At 37.7% G+C, this 24,162-nt stretch overlaps 1 protein-coding gene across 3 annotated transcripts in view; it reads left to right on the top strand.

Annotated features, from left to right (window-relative positions):
- The first annotated feature begins 8,488 nt into the window (after positions 1-8,488).
- The window catches only part of GRM3 (glutamate metabotropic receptor 3), a 230,663-nt gene continuing 214,989 nt past the window's right edge, over positions 8,489-24,162 (top strand). For all 3 annotated transcript variants that reach the window (XM_025379267.1, XM_025379266.1, XM_025379264.1), the window contains exon 1: positions 8,489-9,495. In XM_025379267.1, coding sequence (XP_025235052.1) covers positions 9,396-9,495 — 100 coding nt within the window. In that variant the 5' untranslated portion in view covers positions 8,489-9,395. The remainder of the gene's footprint in view (positions 9,496-24,162) is intronic.

Genomic DNA, 24,162 nt, shown 5'->3' with positions numbered 1-24,162 from the left:
TCCTGAGTTCAAGCAATCTGCCCACATTTGCACCCAAAGTGCTAGGACTACAAACATGAGCCACTGTGCCTGGCCAATAGGATATGGATATGGAGATACATATATATGTATAAACTCAAGGAGTTTTGGTAAAATCTGTAAGTGAAAGCATTTTGAAAGCTGAAAAGTGCTATTCAAAGGAAGAATATTAATAATGTAAATACAGAAGGGTCTCTGAGGAAGACCATGAACTACAAATTTATCACAGCTATTCCTACAAGAAGAAAAAGCATGGAAGAAATTAGCATTTTTATTTTTTAATGAAGTGACAAGGCTTTTGAATGTTTTACTTTGCCTGAATGTTTTACTTTCTATGTAAACTAGCAGGGACACAAGGATGTTCCTAGAGGGAAGTTGCTCTTATTCACCTACATTTCAATATCCTCCTTTAGTAGCAAAAAGGAACAGAATTACAGATGACCATGGAATTTAAAATAACTGCAGATATACGTTTGGGAATGACTACATCATCTGCCATGGGTTCTGGGCAGAAAAAAAAGGCTGGGAGGCATTGTACTAGCTGACTTTTCCGTTCGCTGTTCATTGTTCTTATTCTGCAATTTTCTGATCCATACATGTTTTTCAAACATCAATTTATGAAATCATACCCTTCTATAGAGATAGAATGGGTAAGAGCAACTTTATTATTGGAGAAGAAGGGCATTTGCATTTTCCTCCCTGCAAACCATAAGAAAGACAACTTCTCATTATACTCTAATCATTGTAACTAATAAGAGTATATTTATTCTGCAACTTTTAGAATCAAAATAATTATATTTTAGGAAAAATAATGAATCATCAAAATGAAGATGTGTGACTAACACATAATTTTAATAAATATTTCCCCAGAACTTCAGTCCAGTCCTTCTTTTCAGCCTGAGATATTCTAATTTGAGCAGTATGTATTTTTTTTCAAATTTTGTTGAGATAGTGGAACCATCATAAGTCGCTTCCAATTTGACACTATATCCAATTGAAGTATCATGCCCTCAGTGACTAAATATCCACTACTAAACTAAGCCAGACAATAGAAACAATTACATAATTAAAGATTTTACTCAATTACTAAGATCATTTAAACTAAATATGTTTTTTCTGAGAAAAACACTTTCCTGAAATCTTGAATTTATTTTATTAAATTCTGGTCCAGAAATGATAGCAAATTCTAATGTCTCATATTTACATTTATATGATTTCTCCACCAAGAATCTTTCCTAAGATATCCTTGCACTAGACAAGAAAAAAATGTATTCATTATTAAAAACCTTGATTTTCCCTGTGGCAAAGGTTTCCCAATTAGGTACATTCCCCTTCACATTGGAAAATAGATTCATTTATGAACCTAGAGAACTTATTAAATATTGTTTAAATATATGAAATGTTAAAGAAAGAAATGAGGAGATGGGGAACGGGAGATTTTTTGTTTGCTTTTGTTTTTAATGAAAAGAATATTTTCAAAGTACCAAAAAATATCAAAAAGCAGAATATTGTGAATTAGAGTAAAATTATCTGAAATACAAAACTAAGTGCTTGTGACATCTCCCAGTCATAAGGGCTGTGGTTGAAACATTTCTAAAATTAAAGTTCCATATTGATTGAAAACATTTTTCTGGCTGTATGTTCCATTACACCAAGAACTAATCTATCTTACATACCCAGAATATAGCACATTGCCTGGTACAGAGTAGGCCCTCAATAAGTATTTATTATTGAATGAAAATATAAGAACAAAACTAGCAGAGGTATCTCAGTGTGCAGTCATGCTTCAGACATCAATATCTAAGATATGGGCTAGAAAACTGTCTCCAGTATAGAAAAGGTATAAGAAGAGCTAAGTAGTGAGATTACTCCCTGAGTCAGACACTACTGGCTGTCTGGCTCAGCAGCCAATCCCATTCACTCTCTTCTTTGTTGCCTTGAACTAAGAGGTTAAAAAGCTATTTATACACTTTTCCAACCTAATTTGCAACTACAAGCAATCATATGAACTGATCTGGCCAGTGAGACATAAACAATACTATGCTACGTGGTTTTGAGAAAGATTATGCATTCTTGACACACAGGGCAAATATCGCTTACACTGCTGGTCCTGTTTATTTCTGTCTCCTGAAGTGATGTGCTAGCTGGACCTGTAGTAGCAATGCTGTGACATAAAGGAAAAGACAGAGATGCTGGCCTTGACAACACTGAGCCACTGAAGCACCCTCAAAATCTGCCTACTTTCATAGTCTTGGTCTGTGAAAATAAAGCTGGAAGACTACTATTTGTTTAAGTTATTGCTAGTTGGCTTATGTGTTACTTTCAGCCAAAAAGCCCTTCTAATCATACACTCCCTTTCTCAAATACACATATTTCAAAGTTGAGTCTTGAAGTAAAGCATTCATGAAACAGCAGACTCTTGCCTTGGGTCATCATAATTAAAGGCCTTTTGAGCTCAGGAGTTTGAGTTCTTTATAGTGGCCACTTGTACTAGGTCACTCTTCTTCATCAAGGACCTCTCTTATATATTTCATCATGTTATATTTTTAAAAAATTGTTGACATGTCTGATTTGTATGATCAGAAGAGAAACCTTCGAGGGTAAAACTCTCCTCTTATCTCCCTGGTATTATCCCAGGTACTTGGCAGAGTGTTTGACCCATGACCATCTCTAATGACTGTTACTTGAATATATACACACATATCTAATCAGATATTACTTTGAGATGAGTGGCAGATTTAGAGATGATACAATTAGTAAACCATCACTTCTGGGTATGAAAAATAGATGTGAATTGTCAGGAAGAAAATAATCAATATAAGACCAAAATAAATACCATAAACATGTTATATCTAAAATATGCAATAAAAACCTATCCCGAAATCTCTGAGAATAAATTTGTGGGTGGAAAAGCAAACCCAGTTAACATGCTTTCCTGTCTTCTGAGCTCCTTCAGTGTTTGTACTCTGCATAATTTATTTACACTGGAGTCACAAACCCAAAGTAATAGCAGTGATTCTAACACACATCTGTATGAATTAACCCCTCTAAGCAAAAGACTGTGCTTAGAGGATTTGACTCCCCTACAATGCTGATAACCTTTATCAGATCATATTATTCCACCCCCAGTCCTTTAAAAAATTCTTTGAAAAACCTAAAACTAAAAAGAGTTTGCATACTATGAATATACAGTTTGAGACAAAATCCCTAGAAAGACCTTTCAGCCATTTAATCTTTCATTCATCAGATACCTACTGAGCTCTGCAGTTTTAGGCAGTCAAGATAGGTAGACGGGTAGCACAAACACACCCCTCCTCCTGAAGTTTACAGTCTGATGAACCAGACTGACACTTCTAAACTTCTCCTATATAGAAATTCAGAAATCCATGCTATGTCCACGATTCAGTTTCCTCAATAAAATATGTCAAGGTGAACTTTTAATCTTTAAAGTTTAACTCGTTCACTCAACAAATGTCTACTGAGCAAGCTTTCCCTCCTCACCGCCATCCTCATCATTTCCATAAGCACAGGAATTATTAGGAAAAATATAACAGCCATAGTGCCTGCCCTTATGAAGCACCCGTATTATTTATAGAAGACAAATACACAAGTACTTCTATTACTGTTGATTCTTATTATCAAGTAATCCCTAAATTGTATTAACATTTATTTACATCTATTTTTATTCATATGTGTTTATAATCAAAAATTAAAATGTCCCAAAGCAACCATTTATGGGCTATAGGTACTTTAATATTTGAACATTCAAGTTTAGAACTAACCTTAATTCAGTTAACTGTACAATATGCAGAACAGAAAACAAAACAAACAGTAAATAGACAAGGACTACTCCTTTTATTTTTTCCTTGTGAGAATCAGGGGGAAAAATACAAAAGATCCAAAGCACTGATCAGAGCATTTATATACCTAACAACTGAGGCTCATAAAGCACCACAAAATAATTTTACTATTTCCCCCCATTGCCCCTGCATATCCAGCCTATAGGGATTGTCCATCTCTATACCCTTGGATATAACTCAAAATCAGTGACTTGACTTTCAGATTGTTCCCAGATAAAACATTCCTTCTTTCATTTCAGCAGGAAAAAAGAAAATGCTACAGACTCAAGTAAAATCGGGTCTAAGGCAGAGTAATAATTAAAACTCCAACATCTACCTGAGCTAACGCTTCTCCCCTCACCCAGCCTTGGAAGGCAGCCGGATGGCAGCCTGCAGAAGGACCTGGCTGGCAGGCTCTTCTTTCTGCCCAGCCAGCTTCCTCATCCTCATCCTCCCTCCACCTTAATCAGCAGCTGGAGCTTTTGATCTCTCTGAATTGAAGAGGTCAGACATAGAAGGTATAAGGAGACATGAAAAATCATATTTGTCTAGCACTGATCTAGCATTCCATTTTCCTGGGCTTTGCAGGTGTTCAAAGTTGACTTTCCTGATCCCAATTTACTCAGTTCTTTGAAGACCCTCAGGTTCTGGGGATCTCTCACTGCAGACTCTGACCTGATTCTGGCAAGGCATTCATGACTGGCCACTGACTACCCTACCCAAAGCCTCTGGTTGTCTGCACTTCCCCTTCAGCCTTCTCCTACCACCCTTTATGTGAATTATAAAAAGGTGGCACCTCCAGATTGATAAAGTATAGACAGGTGCCCTCCCACCATGTTGATACAGCCCTACGCACGAGCCTGGGCAAGCAGCTCCTTCTCACCTCTCAGCCAGGAGCCTTTGTGCAGACCACAACCTACAAGGTGACATTACCACAGCTCTGTGCCCTTCACAGACTGTCTACTGGAATCACAGATTCTCCACCAAAGTACTTCTGTGTAGGGGCTAAGAAAACGCATCTCCTGCTCTGTGCTCATTCTACCCACATACAGTATACAGGAAACCCATCCTTTTTGCCGGACATACAGGGAAGTGCAATTACGTGCCCTATTTTATTTTAATCCTCTGAAAGACAGATTCAGACAGTGTTTTACATTTCTCTGCTGTGAAGCAGTTCACTACATCACCCTAACTCCAACAGAACATAGCAATGGTTTTCCTATAGCAGCACCATGCTTCATTAGAGTTGAAAAAGGAGAAAGTACACAAACCCTAACCCTGGGCTTGCATATTTAAAAGAACACCAAAAGCTCTCTATGCTTTTATGCCCTACCTTTCTCAGCTTCTTAGATTTTAACTCTCTTATATTCCACGTGGATTAGGGATACTCCACTCGAATCCAGCACAGGGGGTGTGACAACTCTCACTTTGGAATATGGAGTAATTGGCTCCTCTTTGCATGGAAGCTTCAGTCAAAATCAAGATTAGAATACATTTATTTTGATATAGTGCAACAGTAATTAAAATCAGAATTTACAGATGCTCTAAGGAGAAACATATTTTTGAAAGAAGTTGAAAAGTGAATGAGGGATGCTTATTAGCAAATTAAAGAGAATTTTAATATTACATATTTACAAGGACATATGTATTGTAAGTCCCCAGAATAGATCAGTCAATCCTATTCTTTAAAAAATTATACAGAGGAATTTACAGTCACAGAGCAGATGAAGCAAGTAAAGGTCGAAGCAAGAGGTATGGCCAGATGACTAGAAGGTTTAGGCAGCCATATAATTTAATGACCGAACCTGACACTTTGAGAAATAAAATGAAGACTGTGAATACACTTAGACAACAGATGCAAACCAGAACTGTTCTGCATAAACTGGATGCCTGATCACCCTATGTGAGCAAAATAACAGTTCATTCCTGACTGGTAGTAGAAGCCAACAATGAAATTGATCTCTGAAGCAAAATGGAGGTTTTCTTCAAAGAGAATGCTAGTGAGAGTAAACTATGGATCAGAATGGGAACATGGAAGCCATTTTATTTGTAATTAATGATGACAGTACTTTCATTCTCAACGTTTATTCCGGATGAAAGATGGGACACTTTACAGGCCATATTTAATTGTTTTTTGTTTTTGTTTGAGGTGGAGTTTCACTCTTGTTGCCCAGGCTGGAGTGCAGTAGTGTGATCTCGGCTCACTGCGACCTCTGCCTCCAGGGTTCAAGTGATTCTCCTGCCTTGGCCTCCCTAATAGCTGGGATTACAGGCACCCACCACATGCTCGGCTAATTTTTTGTATTTTTAATAGAGAGGGGGTTTCACCATGTTTGCCAGGCTGGTCCCAACTTCCTGGCCTCAGGTGATCCACCCACCTCAGCTTCCCAAATTGTTGGGATTACAGGCATGAGCCACCGCACCCAGCCTACAGGCCATATTTTAAAAATCACTATAAAGAAGTCCAAGTGTTAATGGTAAAGGGTCCTAAGAAAAAATATGATTTAGTCATTCAAACAAATATAGATGAATTAGTGAAGTTTAGACAAACTAATAAAAATATGAACTACAAGGGTGATCTAGATGACCAAATACATGTGTCTCACTTGAAAAATATTTGACAAACTTGCTACATCAGATGTAATTAAGAGAAGAAACTAGGATTGTTTAGAAATGGAGCCCAGCTAGAATACTTGGGGAGGGTGTGAAGAGAGAGAGAGAATGTAATCTCTTAATTGACATGTTATTTAGTCAGAGGTTTTTATTTAGACCTATCTCTTGAGGCTTTTAAAAGTAACTCAAACACACACACACACACAAACACACACACACACCCACCCCAACAAATAAACATTAAAAGCTAATCTATATTCTCAATCAATGACGAATTTAAACAGTGAAGACTAATTGCTTTCAATTAAATATGCTCAACAATTAAAATACCATCAGTTAACTATTATATAAACCAGGGATTTATAATAGTAACTAATATTTATATGCTGCTTACATGGATTTACTACTCCTCAAAATAATTCTGAGGTATGACCAATTGTTATTCCCATTTTAAAGATGATGAAACTGAGATGTAAGGAGGTTAAGAAACTTGCCCATGTTCACACAGCTAGGAAGTGATGAAAATTCAGGATTCACATTGAGGTAATCTGTTTCTACCAGGCTGAGCAGTCCTTTCCTTCATTTCTTTGTGTGTATGGCATAGTGTGGGAGAGGAAAGAAGTGTCTCATCAGGCCATATCTGATAACAGGTTGATAATTTGCCTCAGCATTTCAGCCTCTACTCACCACAAGCCTTAGTTAACAGCTAGATATAGACTATGGAGATGCAGTTTATCAGCACTTTCCTTTGTGCAAACATTAGCTACTTTTGTGTGTGAGAGACAAAACAACAGCTCTCTTCTGCTTCTCTCAATCCCAGCTAATTCTGATAAGGTCATGGAAGTGCAAAATGATGTCTTCTGGAATGTTCTGAAAGAGACCAAAATCTACCCACGCAGCTTCACGGGGATCTGAAGCCCTGCAGTGTATAAATCTTTATCTTCCTCATGTTCACGTAATTGCCACTTGATATACAGTTGTCTATTGGGCAGACATTGTTAAAATTAAATAAATTCTTAAAATTAAAATTAAATTCCTATAAAGATCTTCTGGTGAACAATATATGCTAGAAAATACTAATGAAACACAAAGAACAGGAATTATGCTTGTATGTGGTCAATGCTATTGCATTCCAGAAAGAATAATGTTGAAAGGGGGACTTCTAAATTTTTAGCATTTTGCTATATAATAACACTTTAATTTTTAATATATTCAAATTTCTGGATTTTGTGCAGTTCACAATGAAATATATATATATATATATATATATATAAGCACATGTGTCTTTTAAATATTGCTATCCCTCTAAGAGAATCAGTAGGTAAAACTATTTCTGTAGTTTAAAAGTTCTGGCTAGGTTACAAAAACAACAATTGTTAAACAACTCAACATTAAATATTAAAGACTAAATGTAGCATTTAAAGCATTACGTTTAATTGTGTCTGGCTTCATATAATTCAGTCCTTGGTTAATACAAAGTTAGTATATTAGAGTACAAAAATTAATGAAGTTTCAATTTGGAAATTAAACAGTGTGTGTTTCTAGACATAGAGAGATGCCTGGAATTTTACCTTTAGGATTTTATCTGTAGCTTGCAGCCTATTAAAGCTATTTCCACGTGCCTTTTTCTCTTTTGTGCCTACGTCATCGATTTAAGGTTCCTATTTATTTATTTATTTAATTTTAAGAAGAAAGAAGAGGTTCTGTAGGAAACATTGACTGTATCTGACAACCATAGTAGGACTAGAGAAGGACTAATGAGGGGGTGCTGGGGATAGCTTTAAGAAGGCGAAGTGGTAGCACAAAAGGATAAGAAGATAATTCAGCAGTCCCCTATAATCTTATTCCACCCAAGAAATTTGGGAGAATGCGAAAAAGCAGCAGCCCAGCATTCCTGGATGGGCGTGGCTTCTCTCCAGGGGCTGTCCAATTGAATTCCTTCAGAGGAAGAAGATTGATAAGGGTTGCTAGGAAACAGGAGCGTCTCCCTCCCGCCTGACCCAGAGATTGTTCTGCACAAACCCTCTCCAGGGGCTCGCAGTGTGCAGCTGAGTCGCGAGTAGGGCTGAGCTGCGCACCGACCTCCCTGGCTCTCACACTCCCTCTCTGTTCCCGCTCTCCTAGTCCCCTCTGGCATGAGGTCAGCCCCCTGCCCAGGGACCACAGGAGAGTTCTTCTAAGGACTGACAGTTAGTCCCTGCTCATCTGAAAGCCAAGCGGTCTAGCAGAGCTTTAAAGTTGGAGCCGCCACCCTCCCTACCTCCCCATGCTCCTTTACCCCACTCCGAAATTCACCGACCTTTGCATGCACTGCCTAAGGATTTCAGAGTGAGGCAAAGCAGTCGGCAAAGCTACCCTGGCTTTTCGTATAAAAATCTTCTCATCTAGGTACCCTGGCTCATTGAAGACTCTGCAGATATACCCTTATAAAAGGAGGGTGGATGGGGGAGAGTGGGGGAGGGGGAGAGGGAAAAGAAGAGAGAGGGAGGAAAGAATGAAAAGGAGAGGATGCCAGGAGGTCCGTGCTTCTGCCGAGAGTCCCAAATAGATGCGACGGCTTCAGCCTGGTCAAGGTGAAGGAAAGTTGCTTCCGCGCCTAGGAAGTGGGTTTGCCTGATAAGAGAAGGAGGAGGGGACTCGGCTGGGAAGTGCTCCCCTCCCCTCCGCGGAAGACCACTGGGTCCCCCCTTTCCCCAACCTCCTCCATCTCTTCTACTCCACCCCTCCGTTTTCCCACTCCCCACTGACTCGAATGTCTGGATGCTCTGCCACCGGGCAGTGGTCCAGCGTGCAGCCGGGAGGGGGCGGGGGCAGGGGGCACTGTGACAGGAAGCTGCGCGCACAAGTTGGCCATTTCGAGGGCAAAATAAGTTCTCCCTTGGATTTGGAAAGGACAAAGCCAGCAAGCTACCTCTTTTGTGTCGGATGAGGAGGACCAACCATGAGCCAGAGCCCGGGTGCAGGCTCACCGCCGCCGCTGCCACCACGGTCAGCTCCAGTTCCTGCCAGGAGTTGTCGGTGCGAGGTAAGGGGCCCAGAGGAGGACGTGCCCCTCTGGAGGGCGCCCAGCCAGGGCGCGGAAGCTCGGGTGCCGCGTGGGGCAGGCGCAGCTGGGAAAGTTGAGGCAGAGCATGGACCAGTCCCTACAGTCCTGCCTGGAGTGGGAAGGGTGTAGGGCAGAGGCGATGTGGGTGTGCATGAGTGAGAGTCTGTGTGTGTGCGCCCACGTCTGTGTCTGGGAGGAGGGAGATTTCAGGGCACAGATCTGTGGTCAGGGTGCGAGAGGCGAAGGGACGAACTAGCACTGGCAGACCCCCAGAGAGACCAGTCTCATCAGCCAACCACCTCTATCTCAGCTCTGGGCTCAGAATTTGTTTCTGTTTGGGGGCTCCCTAAGGCTTTGTGCACAGGAATCCGTGCGATAACTGGCTGACATACGGGCGGTTTCATGTGGGTGTGGAGGTTGCCGGCAGAGGTGGGCAACGGTCAGCAGGACCTGGTCCGTGCAGCCCGGATAAGCTCCGAAGCCGGAGACGGCCAGAGGTTTGCCCTCCCGGGAGCACGGTTGGAAAGGAGCCTTAACTAGCTGCCCTTTGCTCCTTTTGACTTGAGTGAAAAATCGAAAAGCCAGACAGGGAGCATATCTTTTCATCAATCCTGTTCCATTTTCTTATCTGACAGTGAGATAACTCAGAGAGGGCGGGCGATTTGCGATCCAAAAATAGACTAGGTGATATATCCAATAAGCTTGTTTCTTAAGGATTTCATTTAAATTTCTTTGTAGTTATTCCTTGGGTTATCAAAGGTGGACAATTCTCAAAGGTATAACACTTTCAGGTAAATATATTAAGGAAGCATTCTCCCACTTTAAGTATTTTATATATTGTAAATTTTTAAAAACAAATAAAACTGTGCACCTCTAAAGATCTTTGGTTAAGGACTCAACTAATTTGCTTATAAAATATTTCTATTTGAACAGTAATAGATATGTTTTGGGTCTATATGTAGGTACGTATTGGAATATTCAAAGTTGAAGTTAATGTGAGTTGAGGTAGGTGTGAGTTAAGTACCAACAATAGTTCCTTAGAGTTTCTTTGCTTGAATTTCTTAGAACTGTCCAGCAGAGCTACAGTATGTTTCTTTGTGGTGGGTGGAGGGGAGGTTGGGGGGTGGAGTCTGCTTTGGTTTATCTGATCACACATTTTAAGATTCTTCTCTGAATTCTAATTGTTTGCAGAAGTATATTCAATATAGGCATTACTAAAATAATCTGCATTGCCACTATGCTAAACTATGGATAACAGTTCCTACCAAAGATGCTTAGGATACTCTAATGAATAACTATGATTCTATATTCCTATGTACCTTGTTTCTAAAAACAGCCCAAGAGAATTTGAATATATTTGGAAGCTATTGTACACCAGAAATTATTGTAATATTTTTCCTTTCACAATGGGTAGTGTTTTATATTTACAAAGACTTCTCACACCTGTAGACTTTAGCTGTCCATCCTATTGGATTTTGATCACCCAGCAGTAGTACATAGATATTTAGAATAAACATGCCCAAAGGCTATCTTATGTTCAGAGTAACACAGGAGCTCAGGATGGAAAATGAGGAAAGGAAGTCTTGAAACCTACACTTTAACAAATAAAACAATGAAATTCCAGAATATCTACCTTTATTAGATGAAAAAGAATATGGCAACAATATCTTTTAGCATTGAAACCCCTCCTGCTCCTAGATATTATATATTTAGGTATAAAACTGTAGTTTTATGAGTTAGGCCCTTACCAATGAAATATGAAACCTAAATCATAGAAAATCATGCCAGCACAATGAATAGGCCACACTTTGGGGCTTGAAGGAAACAGATACCTTTCTATTTACTTAAATCGAATGGTATTTTTCAAACTTCAGGAATGATCAGTAACAAAATGTGTGGAAAGCCACACAAACAAAAAATATTATAAATAACTAAAATATACTCTGTGACCCACTTATTTTTGTACAATGGACTTTTTAAAAAGTTGTGGTATACATGTGAAAAGGAGTATAAATCAGATGATTTACTCCACAATTACACATATCAAAATGATGAGCTCATCTCGGATTTTATGTCACTGCAATTAAAATTGCTAAGTTGAATATAACTATAACATAAAATTAATTGATCTATGTTTAAGTTGAAATTAATATTTGTATTTAATAAAATAATGGGGATAATTGTCAAAAGGTCACTGCTTCACTTCTCTGTGACAGGTTATTAGCTGGAATCACACAATTGAAGATGGTCTTATTTTGAAAGACTCTCAGCAATAACATTTTTACAACTTCCCTGGGTACATTTTCCTCATTTTTATTTCATGTAATACTATCTTTTTTTCCAAATAAAACCGTTGTCTTTCTTGTCCATTCTTCTAATAGCGATCAGTCACAAGATGAAACATGATGTTTTTCCAGGATACTAGCTACCTCCTGCCAAAATGTAGCACATTGGCTTGGGGGTGAATTTTCCATTTGTTTTCCAGCACTAAACATCTCAATATTGCACTAAACAAAAGAAATGAAAATTAATACCTAATCACTATTGTAAAACAAGGAGGGCAGGATTCAGTTACACACATTGGAATGTGGCCAAAGTTCCAGCGTGAGACTTGTTTTCTCCAGGAGTAATTCTCAAAAACAAGAAGTACGTGTTTACTCACAGTTGTCTCACTTTGCTATTTTAAACTGAGTTTATTGTGCATTCTCACATCTTTTGAGACGCCACTAAATGGATCCAATACTGTATTAGATGAATTTGTTGAAATTGCTCCCGAGAAGGAGCATAAAATGATAGAAGATTATCTACCAAATCTGAACACATAAAATGAGTATCATCATAGTAATCACTGAGACGGCAAAAACGATTAGCTCATACCCCTCCTTCTACTTCTAATGTAGGCTTGGTCCCCATAGCCTACTCTATTTTGGAGTACTTCAGTCCAGTCTGACTTTAAATGGATCACGTAATGACTTCTTCCAGAGTCTTTGAAAGACTATTTCACAGTCTAATGGTTCTCCCTATTAAGAACTTTGTTGTGATATTCAGCTTAATTTTCCCCTGATTCTATTTTATCTTGTTACTTAATTCCTATTATAAGCCTTCTGGACTAGTTCATCCTCTTGTCTGATTCAGATTCTTCCTCCGACATTTCTTTAAGACTTATAAAATACAAAAGCTTCACACAGTTACAGGAGAGAACACAAAGATGGCAATTCTATGTCCAGACATCTTTGCTAAATGTTTAAGACATTTTTTTACACACTTACATGTGTGTATAACTATATGTTCCTAATAATTTACTAATGCAAGAGTTAAGAAATTACCTTCTCTGACATTAATGACCTATGTGAATATTAAGGTGATACCTTCTGAGTAATCTTCTATGTGGATGCACATTATAAGACATTTCCATTGCAAATTTGTTTGCAACAGAACCCTGTCAACGCCCACACTACAACAGAATTTTGTGACATGCTGGTCCGATGCTCCACTGAACCCCAGAAGCTATTGTCATGTAAATTCCACTATTGAAATGAAAGTGATTTCCATAATTAATAGAATGTGCTAGGAATGTAATAGTGTACATAGTTTAGATGTGTATGTTAACACAACATAGTAATTCTGTTAGAATTGGCAATAGCCCCTTTATACTGAAACAATCTGAAAAACCCAGTAGAATTAAGGCCAAATTATTCACCGTGCTGCATTATGAAAAGTAAGCTTACATCATGCATATATCGATGTGGAATGTATTTCGATATATATGGAGGTACCATATGTGAAGGTTACTTTAAAAATAGTAAAGCCTAAAAAAAACACATAAAAAAACAGGTTTTCACTTTGTTCATTTAAAATCTTGTTCCAAGACATCCGTGTGTAGGCTTCTTTAAGATTCTCAAGCAAATATCTTGGTAGACTCACCATCCCACTCAATTGTTTCTCCAAGTTCCAGGCATTGAAATACAAGTTCTGCTAGACAGTAGAGGAGTAAATGATATAAATCAGGAAATAAGTTCCTAGGTTACACTTAGCAAGTCAAGAAAATATAAAACTAAGAGGGAGGTGAATCAGCATCTAAAAACACCATTTAGTGCTGTCTTACTTACTGCTTGTTGAGCTTTCAACGGTATATAGAAACACTCATGTGGATAAGGTTAAAGAATCAATGAGGAGACAACTTTCTAAAACTTAATATATTTTTAAACAAATAAAATTAGACTGCATGAAATAAATAATTTTTAAACAAGTACTCTCCCTCCTGAGGTCCCAAAGTATTTTTATAGTGCTATTCATCACATAGTGGCGAGCAACCTCAAAATGATTTTCCTTAGAAACAAAAGGAAAATCAATTTTCTTGGTATAGAAAATGTAGGTCATTAATATACCTATAGCTTCTCTCTGGAACAGCAAGGCATCCAAAGAATCTGTGCCTACACAGAATAAATATTTCCTCATCAAATTGAGCAATCTTTTTATGGAACTGGAAATTGTACACTGTACTTTAAGGAGAGAAATAAACTTGGAAAACATTCTGATATAATCTACATAGGCATAGATTAAGGCAACAGTTTGAAAATAAAGCTATATATAGAGAAGTCACCTCCACAAAAAGCCCAAAGTAACTCTGATCTTTAATTCCTTATCAGATTTACTTCACTACCTCACTATCATTGACTGTACAACTACACACACACACACACACACATTTTAGCAAATTCAGTTGAAAGGGTACAGGTATCTAAACATAAATAATTCAAAACCATGATGCTAGATATATAGTTTGAAAAAAAACTTACAACCTATATATGTAGCATGGGAATATTCAAAGTATAAAATTTGAGAAGATTCCTCTAAGAAAGAGTCTATCATCAGAAAGAAAAGGTAGCTAATAGGGAAACAATTAGTCAATAAATATTTATTAAGTACCTAATTTGACCAAAACAAAATATAGGACATGCAGTGGGAACACACAAAAAAAAATGTTCACAAAGTTTCACAAATGTGTAAAGTTGAAAGTGCTGCAAAAATGAAACTTGAAATTTTTGACAAAATGTTACCAGAATTATCAACCAAATGAAACAGTCTGTTCCTTCATTTAACAGATGCATTCATATTTAGGATTTTAAATGTGTGTATATATTCTGATGCCTTGTGCAGACAGTGTTGTATGCTGTGAGGTGAAAAAACTAATAATATATCAAAATAATAGATGATAATTATTAACCAACTACCCTGTGCTAAGAACTCTGCGATACAAGAACCCTGTGAAGTAGGTACTGAGATCCTTATTTTATACAGAAGAGGAGATCGAGGCCCAGCAAGATAAAGTAACTTGCCCAAGTTCAGGTAGTTAACAAGTCCGTAACTGGAATTCAAAACTTTCTTATTCTAAGACCTATTTTCTTTACTACCAATATTGCCTCACAATTTTATTTATTTTTATTTATTTATTTTACCAGGCTTCATTGCATTCAACAAGTATTTTCTGAGCTCCAAGTAGAGGGACATGCTTTGGTAAGGAAGGCAAACAATAATCAATGAAAAGGAGTCCAGAATAGACTTCCCCAGGCTCGAGATCTTTCTCCACTCCACTGTCCTTTCTGAGAGGCAGAAACATGCAAATGGAAGAAATAAACTAAAACATTATTTATAATTGACTAGGACTAAGGACAAAATTTTAAAATAGAAAAGTCTATGAAGATTATAGATTAACAAGCTGAGAAATAAACACCAGGTCTGAAAATGTGAGGAAAATATATTTCTTGGAGTCTGATTTCAATGATGATTATCATCTGTAAAACTTAATACAGTGGCAAGAATATAGTCTCACAAAAAGCCAGGATAGAGGTGAAAAGGATTTCACCTGAGGCTAAAAATGCTGATGTTACTCTCCTCTTACAACCTACCTACTTCCCACCAGGAAAACAAGCTGTTAAAAAGGTTTCGTAGTCTAGTAAAATTTTCAAATTTCTTCACCCTGCTGAAGTAGTAATGGTTCATCTTTATGTTACAAAACTCTCAGCATTTTACACATTGGGTCATTTATCCATAATATATACTACAGCATGAAACTCGAAGGAATCAGGGATTATGAATTTTAAACACACTAAGAATAGGAGATGCAAAGTGACCTGCTGGAGATTCCAAAGACTCAGTTTGTAGTGCTGCTCCAGGAAAACCCATATCTCATTATTCTCTGACCTCAGTGCCTTCCCACAGACAGGAAACCTGCTGTCTTAATTGCATGAACTTATACTTCTTTTCACACTTCTTTTCACACAACCAAAGGGCTGAAACAAGTCTTTCCTGGAGGGTCTTTCTCTGATTTGTGATATGTACTAGAGTAATTAATGGACACAAAAAAGGAACAGATATCACAGATCTGCCCCTCCATCTGGTGGAGCCTGTTTCTTTTGATTGTTAATACATAGCAGATAGATTATTAGTAATATTTGCTTAACAGTTTCAATGAACCATGTGTTGGTGAATACAACATAATGTAAGCCACTTTTACAAAATATGTCAGAATACATGCCAATCTGAGAGATGGCACTACAAGGTCAAAAACAGTTGGAATTTATATCTGCCTCAAGGAGAAAATGATACTAGAGAATATAATTAACTTTCTGTTTTGGAACATCTTGTTTTTCCTGAAAAAGCAGACCTTCTACCTGCTGATGCATTAATCCCAGTGATTTCTATGGAATCCACATGTATGGACTGCTAACCAGTCCATACTATGTTGGTCACTAGGACACTGGTAGCCAGACCATACCTAACTTCAAAATTGATTAGTAGGCAAGACATGAACTTAGATGTCTAACAAATCTCTTCCATAGATTTTGTTCAAGACTTCCCCTTGGAATAAATGTTTTGAGGAATGCCAAAAGTCCCACTTCCCCCAACCCCCAAAATATATTTTTCACTACCTTTCTTGGTTCATAAAATATTCCAAATTTTAAACTGAAGTATTTCATCCAAGAAGTACTAAAGAACATATATTTCTAGAATCACATAGCGTACTAACCCTCCAACACGTTCTGAATTTATAGGCTCATTTTTCAGAAAAGGTAACTTTACCAGTTTGGTAGGGAGTAGGCAAAATGAACCATTAATTTATTGAATTTTTACCTACTTCATGACTTTGTCGAAGACAAGCCCTTCCTTGGCTATGATTTCCTAAACACTCATAATGCAGTAATTTGAAAGGAAATAAGCCTTCTCTGTAGTTGTTGAACAAATGAAGCCCTGGTAGGAAAAAGATTGAAGTGTTAGAGTACTCACCCTCTCTTTTTTTTCTTCTAAGGTCCTAAATTTGTGTTTGTTGCTATGTGATATAACAAGACAGGAAGGAGGCTGATAATTTGGTTTTTGGGTTTTTTGTTGTTGTTGTTCTTTTTCTGAAATGGAGTCTAGCTCTGTTGCCCAGGCTGGAGTGCAGTGACACAATCTCAGCTCACTGCAACCTCCGTCTCCCAGATTCAAGCGATTTTCCTGCCTCAGACTCCCAAGTAGCTGGGATTACAGGCACCTGCCACCATGCTCAGCTAATTTTTGTATTTTTAGTAGAGACGGGGTTTCACCACGTTGGTCAGGCTGGTCTCGAACTCCTGACCTCATGATCCTCCCGCCTCAGCCTTGAAAAATGCTGGGATTACAAGTGTGAACCATGGCGCCTGGCCAGAAGCTGATAGTTTTAGGTCTGCTTCTTATATGGAAAAGGCTGGAACATTTGAAGTACGAAAGGGTAAGAAAATTGAAGAACAAAGAATAGTTAACCTCTCCCTTTCCTTTACACTCTGTCATGTATTGAACAACAACAACAAAAATCATCTACTTACCTCTGCCGTAAATAGTGTGTGAAATTATTGCCCAGAGAGTCTGCTTAGAATCACTTTGAAGTTTACTTAAAATGAAAAATGCTGGGACACATGCATCCCAGGCTAATTGAAACAAATACCATATAGATTGAAGTTTTGGAATCGGCATAGTAAATAAACTTCTTATTATTTTTGGTATTTGAGAAACATTGTTGTCTTAGTCTGCTCAGACGGCTATAACGAAATACCATAGATCGGGTAGCTTAAACAACAAACATTCATTTTTCACAGTTGTGGATGTTGTGAAGTCCATGATTAAGATGCCAGCAGATACAGTTCCTGGTGCGAGTCCTCTTCCCAGGCCTCTTTTTGCTCTGTGCTCCCATAGCTGGGAGGAAGAGAAGATGCTCTGGGCTCTCCTCCTCCTCTTATAAATACATAAATTCCATCATGAGGCCCAAACTCTGATGGCCTTTTGTAAACCTGATCATCTCCCAAAGGCCCTGTTAGTAATGACAGTCACATCGGGAGCTAGGACTTCAGCACATGAATTTAGGAGCAACACTAATATTCAGTCCATGACCATTACATATAGAATAATGGTCATACACAGAATATCCGGTGAATTTCTTTTACCAGATTACTCTCCACAGCAAGTTCATTCTAATTGGATTAACCAGTTGTATAAAGTAAATTCTACAAGCCTGAGTACTAATTAAGCTCAACTAATAAGGCACAGTTTCTTTAAGTTGTATGAATAGATTTTCTAGAAATCGCATATTATCTTCGTTGTAAAGGAAGTTTTCCTCTGTTACCTATAGTAAGTTCCCATAAGATATGCAAACACATATAATAATACATATCTTTTGGAATATTCTTATTAGGAAACTTCTCATTTTTAATATTTTATCCTGTATTTTATCATTATATTAATATCAATATATTAGAAAGAAGTTACTGGTGTTTGAAGAAGTTACTGATATTAGAAAATCTTCTCATTTTAAATCTTTCATCCTGTATTTTGTCATTATATTAATATATTAGAAAGATAAGTTACTAGTGTTTGAAGAATATCAAATGAAAAGATTTCTTAGAAACTCTCCTCGATTTGGATAACTGCACTCTTAAAATTCTAATTGTCTTTATAGCTATGCCCTTATGAGCTATGGGATGTGGGAACACTTCTGTCACAACTCTCCCCCACTGCCCTCTAGATGTGCAGCGTGGGGGCAGGGGAAGGACCTCATTTGGCAACTTACACATTCTTCACTCAGCGTCCACTTCATTCAAGTGAATGGTTGCTTAGCTAAAGCTGGCAATCCTCACAAAAACTGCCAAAGATAGTTTCCTAATCAGCGTTCAGAGCCACATGGGAAAAAATGCCGAAGAGGAAGTGAGGGACTGGCAGCAGGGAGGGGGAGGCTCAGCCTGGGCCACCAGCTTTACCTCCCAGGAGTTCTGTGCTCCCTCTTTGCCTTCACGGGAATGTCACACTTAGTAGCTGACTTCATGAAGAGAAAAGCAATAAAAAACAGAGCACACCCCACTCTCCCAAACATTTTAATGGTTTCAATTTTTTAAGACTCAGGCATCTGAGAGATGAAACTCTTAAATTGTTGAAAGTTACACCATGTCTCAGCAGAGCCTGGCTTTTTTGACCACTCTGATGGTTACGGTACTTCTGCCTGAAGATGTCACTTCTACTGGACTGTCTCACTCACACAACAGTCTCTACATATCCAAAGCCAAAAGCCCACTGCCTCCCCCAACCAGCATCTTCCTTATTTTCTGATTCTAAGAGAAACATGATTATTTCTACATAAAATCATTCAAAATTTGGAACTGCCCATGACGTTTTTCTTCTGTTTAGTCCTCTGTTGATTCCTTCTTAAGTAATATGGCAACTTCTTTTCTCTCCTACCACTGCCAAAATCTTAGCCCAAGTTATCATCACTGTCCTCTCAATCTTTAACTGTTTGTCTCCTTCATTCTCTCTCTCCTTTACAATTACTTATTCATCAGAAATTTAATGAGTGCCTACTGTGTGTTCAGTCACTGTTCTAGAGATATTATAGCATGAACAACAATAATATAGAAAATGTTTTTATATTCAGCTTACACTACATAGATAATAAACAAGAGAACAAATAGGGTGTGAAGAAAATAGAATGAGGGATATACAAAAGTGAGAGAAGCTGGAAAAGTAAGTATTGCTACCAGGTTAAACTTGACAAATAACTGATATTTCCAGTCCATTCCCAGGTGTTAAAAGCATTAAATATAAATATCGCTTAAATGTAACTTCCCAGCTTGGCCATTAAGGCCTTTTACAACCAGGTCCCTGGTGTATCTTTCCAGTCTATCATCCTCAACATGAACACCTAGTCTACCCAGACCTTTCTGTTTGCACCAAATATACACCTAAGTATCTTTGTAGTCATGATTTCATTTAGAATGTGTTTTCTTCCTCCTTTCTACAAACCTATATTTAAGTCCAGCTTCAAAGTCCTGCTTAATCTAAGTTCATACTATGATTTTTTATCTGTTCTACCAAATAAATTTTTATTCACAACATACATGTGGTCCTTACTGTACGTAGGCCTGATTAGTAAAATATTGCTTTGGCGTAAGTAACAGGTAAGTAGAACAGTAACTTGTGGAATCAAATAAAAAAGCAAATTTATTTTTATTTCTCATAGCCCCTTTAAAAGGTATTCAGTAAAATATATTACATTTGCATAATAAAACAATAAACCTTAGCTTGCAAACAGTCTCAATTCAAAAATGAGTATGCCTAGACCAATATAATAATTGAAACTTTGAACACTAAAGTTGAATCTTTTCTCTATCCCCAGCAGGAGCCTCTTTCAGGTAAGAAGTTGAAAAAGAAAGCTTAAATGTCTTATGGGTTTCATCCACCCTTCTTTGTCACTCTTACTAACTCAAGTTCTGAATCCTCCGAAGTTACGAGTGGAAGGTAGGCGAAAACAGGATGGTTATAGGAAAAAAGTTCCTACCTGACAAACTTCACACTAGACTCCAAGATTTTTAAGGCTGTGTGTGTGTGTGTGTGTGTTTACTTCTCTCACTATTGCTGAGGGTCTGTCACCTCAGTTTCCTTGACACAAATTTTCTTTCACCTGACCACACCTCCTCAGTTCCCGCTCTTTCAGCAGCTCACTGCAACAGACTCTTACTTTTAGGGTCTCATTTCCCTTCCAGGCCTTTCAATTAGTTTGATTCCCTTCAGTAATGACTGACCTTCAGTCCACAGGAAACAGTGACATAATATTTCAGGAAAAAAATTCTAAGCATGTGGGCCAGTCCAATGCAGCAATCTCTCTTCTTCACTGCTCCCTGCCAAAGCATCAAAGCAGTTAGCTGGTCCTTCTCTCATCCTTTATTATTTCCTAGCCTGGAGTAAGGCCCAACCCATTTTGTGATGCTATGTGTTTTTGTTTTGTTTTGTTTTGTTTTTTTGAGACAGAGTCTTGCTGTGTTGCCCAGGCTGGAGTGCAGTGGCACGATCTCAGCTCACTGCTGCAACCTCTGCCTCCCAGGTTCAAGCAATTCTCATGCCTCAGCCTCCTGAGTAATTCAAATTACAGGCATGCACCACCACGGCTGGCTAGTTTTTGTATTTTTAGTAGAGATGGGGTTTCACCATGTTGGCCAGGCTGGTCTTGAACTCCTGGTTTCAGGTGATCCACCGGCCTTGGCCTCCCAAAGTGCTGGGATAACAGCCACCTTAACTGGGCTTTGTGATGCTATATGCTTTGGTACACATAATTATTTCCAATTTTTGTGAACATATTTGGACTACAGGACATATGAAATGTGATACACTCACTTGCTTAGATACCTGTTGTTTTCTACTTGACTAACACCAGGATTTAGCAAAGTACCTAGTTTCTAATACATTGATACTACACTCATATATTCAATGAGTAACCAATACAGCTTAAGTTTAAAAAATTACTTTTTATAACCAAGAAAAATGTTTCTATAGGGGGCTACCTGTATAAAGACTTATAGGAATCAATGTCTACATAATAATGTAAGATGTGGCTAAAACATTTACTGGTTTCCCTGACTAGAATTAGCTCCCAGTGAATAAAGATCTTGTCTGTCATTTTTAGCAGAGTCTACAACAGTGCATATAGCATAATATTTAACACATATTTAATGAGAAAACATAAATTATGTTAATATCTTCCATTAATATGTTGCACAATTTTTAAAAATTGTGATAATCTTAATTTTAATCCATAAATGGTACTATTTTCCTGAAGACATTTTCGATCTTAAATAGAACTTTATATAAAAATTTTAAAATTTATCTTTAAAAAGTGACATCAACTTAATGACATAAGTCCTTAATGATCATCTGCTACTTTCAAGGCACTAGGCAAGGTACTGAGGAGAACAAAGAAAAGAATAAGACACTGTGCTTGGCCTTAGAATGTAAAATCTTACAGGAGAGATGAGATACGTGCATGTGTACCTACAGTAACAAGAAAATTCAGGGGCTTGGCTGTGAGACCCCTGAGTGGATAATAATACTTCTGTTTGACATAACTGTAGAAGGTATCATGAAAATTTACTTCTGTCCTGGGCTCTAAAAATTTAAGATTTCAGGAAGTGGAGGATTTCATTCTAGACCTATGCAAAAGCAGAGAGCTAGAATGTGGGATTTAATTGAGGAGGATCATGTAACCTAGCTTAATTTAAGATTAGAGTGTATAGGGGTCAGGGCAGAAGATAAAGCTCTCAGAGCAGATACAATCATGGCTAACATTTCTCCTGTAGGCAGAGGAAAATCTCTGAAGGCATTTGAGCAGGGGACTCTGAAAGCACAATGTGAAGATAAATAGGAGGAAATAAAGGTTTGGGAGGCAGAGAGATGAGTTGGCAGGTTATGGCAACAGTCCAGGTGAGAGGTAATGATGGCCTAAACTAGGGCAGTGGCAATGGGAATAAGAAACATGGAATGAGTCTAACAGACATAAAGATGAATAGTGCCAGGTAGGTAGGAATTAGCTTCTGGGCAAAAAATACCAGCCAAAACAATTAAGCTAATCACTTTCCTTCTTCTACAATAGAAAAGGGCATGCTGCATAAAATCCTTAGTTTAATAATGGAAAATGTGGGAGCTGTCTTTTAAGCAATTTTTCACGAATTTGGGTCATAGGAAAATGTAACAATCAAAGTTCTAACTCTTTGAAAATAAGACTTAGAAATCAAATCAATATTTTCTATGTGGCTATGATTTGATTGCATTTATCTGTAGACGGGAGGTTAAGCCAACGTAGTCTCTCTCCAGGGCTCTGCAAGAGCCACCTACTGGCTTCGTTGACCCTCATCTTACACCCACCTGTAAGTTCATCCACTTGGCTATAGTCAAAATTATCTTTAAGAAATACAAATCTAAGCATGTCATCCTTGCTTAAAACTCTCCAAAGATTTTTTCATTGCTCTTGCTATAATTGAAACATGGTTTACCTGGCCCACAGTGATCTGCACATGTGTGGAGATTCATGTCTCATCCCTTTTCCCTTATACTTCTTGTTCCATCTTTCCCTGTCACTCCCCAGGCCTTCCCATAGGCTGTGAAACTTCCCAGTGCACTAGTCCACTCCAAACCCTTCAGGGCTCAGCTTAAATTCTATACTACTTTTGATCTTCTATAGTAGGTTAGTTCTTCTTGCTATGTACTCCCCTCTGTATTTTCCTTCATCACACTTTATTGTAATTGTCTGTCTCCCCACTATAGTCTATAAGGGCTAAAAAGACAGAAGCCATGCCTGCTCACTTACAGTTGTATATTACCCAGCAGAGTAAGTGCCACATACAGAAAATCAATAGCTATTTATGGGGTAAATTGAACAGGGGTTAATTAACTCACTCTGGAACAAATTTTCCTCATTTTTAAAACTGGGGTATTGTTTTTTATATTCCTTTTAGCCATATATTTTTATAAGTAAACTTAAAGATAAAATTCAGCATCCCAAGTCAGAATCAGTACCCTGTTATACTAAAAAAAAAAAAAAAAAAGTAATTAGGTCTTATTTATAAATTTAAATTTCTGTTTAATAGCAAGGTTTTTAATAATTTAATAATAATAATGCTAGAAATGTTTTGTTATTCCTCAACCTGTCCTCATTTTGAAAACATTTTATCTGTTCACCTTAAGTCATGTGGTATGAGTAAGAGGAAATAAACATAACCATAAAAACAGAGTTGAGTAAATGCCCCAAGAAAGTCAACTTTAAGGCAGATTTTGTCCTTTCTGAATTCTAATAAAAGAACATTTCAGCCACTTTCATAGAAGAGGATTCTTGAATACCATTTGTTAACACTAATTCCTACTAGTGCCAGTAAATAACACCCCAAGGTATTCCATTAAATGCAGTTTGTGGCAATATTTCTCAAAATGAATGTGATTAACACACATCCTCTACACCATTTTTAGAAGAATGAGAAGATGTTGTGAATAACAATTTTTATTGAAATGTTTACGTATGCCAGGCACCGTTCCATTTGCTTTATCTATGTTAACTCATTTAATCTTCATGGTAGCCCTATGAGGATGATGCTATTACGATCCCTATTTTATGGAAGAGGAAAGTGAGGTACTAACACAAGGTAACACAGTAAGAGGACAGCCAGGATTTAGACCTGGCATTTGGCTCCAGAGCTCACGAATTTGACCAGTTGACTATATTTGCTTCTCTCAGGAAAGCATCCTAAAACGAAAATGTAAACTATGCAAAAAACAGTTGGAATAACCATCCTATATTCCTTGATTTGAAAATGAGAAATG

The sequence above is a fragment of the Theropithecus gelada genome, chromosome 3 (genome assembly GCF_003255815.1).
Source record: "Theropithecus gelada isolate Dixy chromosome 3, Tgel_1.0, whole genome shotgun sequence".
Classification (NCBI taxonomy): Eukaryota; Metazoa; Chordata; class Mammalia; order Primates; family Cercopithecidae; genus Theropithecus; species Theropithecus gelada.
Note: the sequence above shows the minus strand (reverse complement) of the source record. Positions and strands in the feature narration are given on the sequence as shown.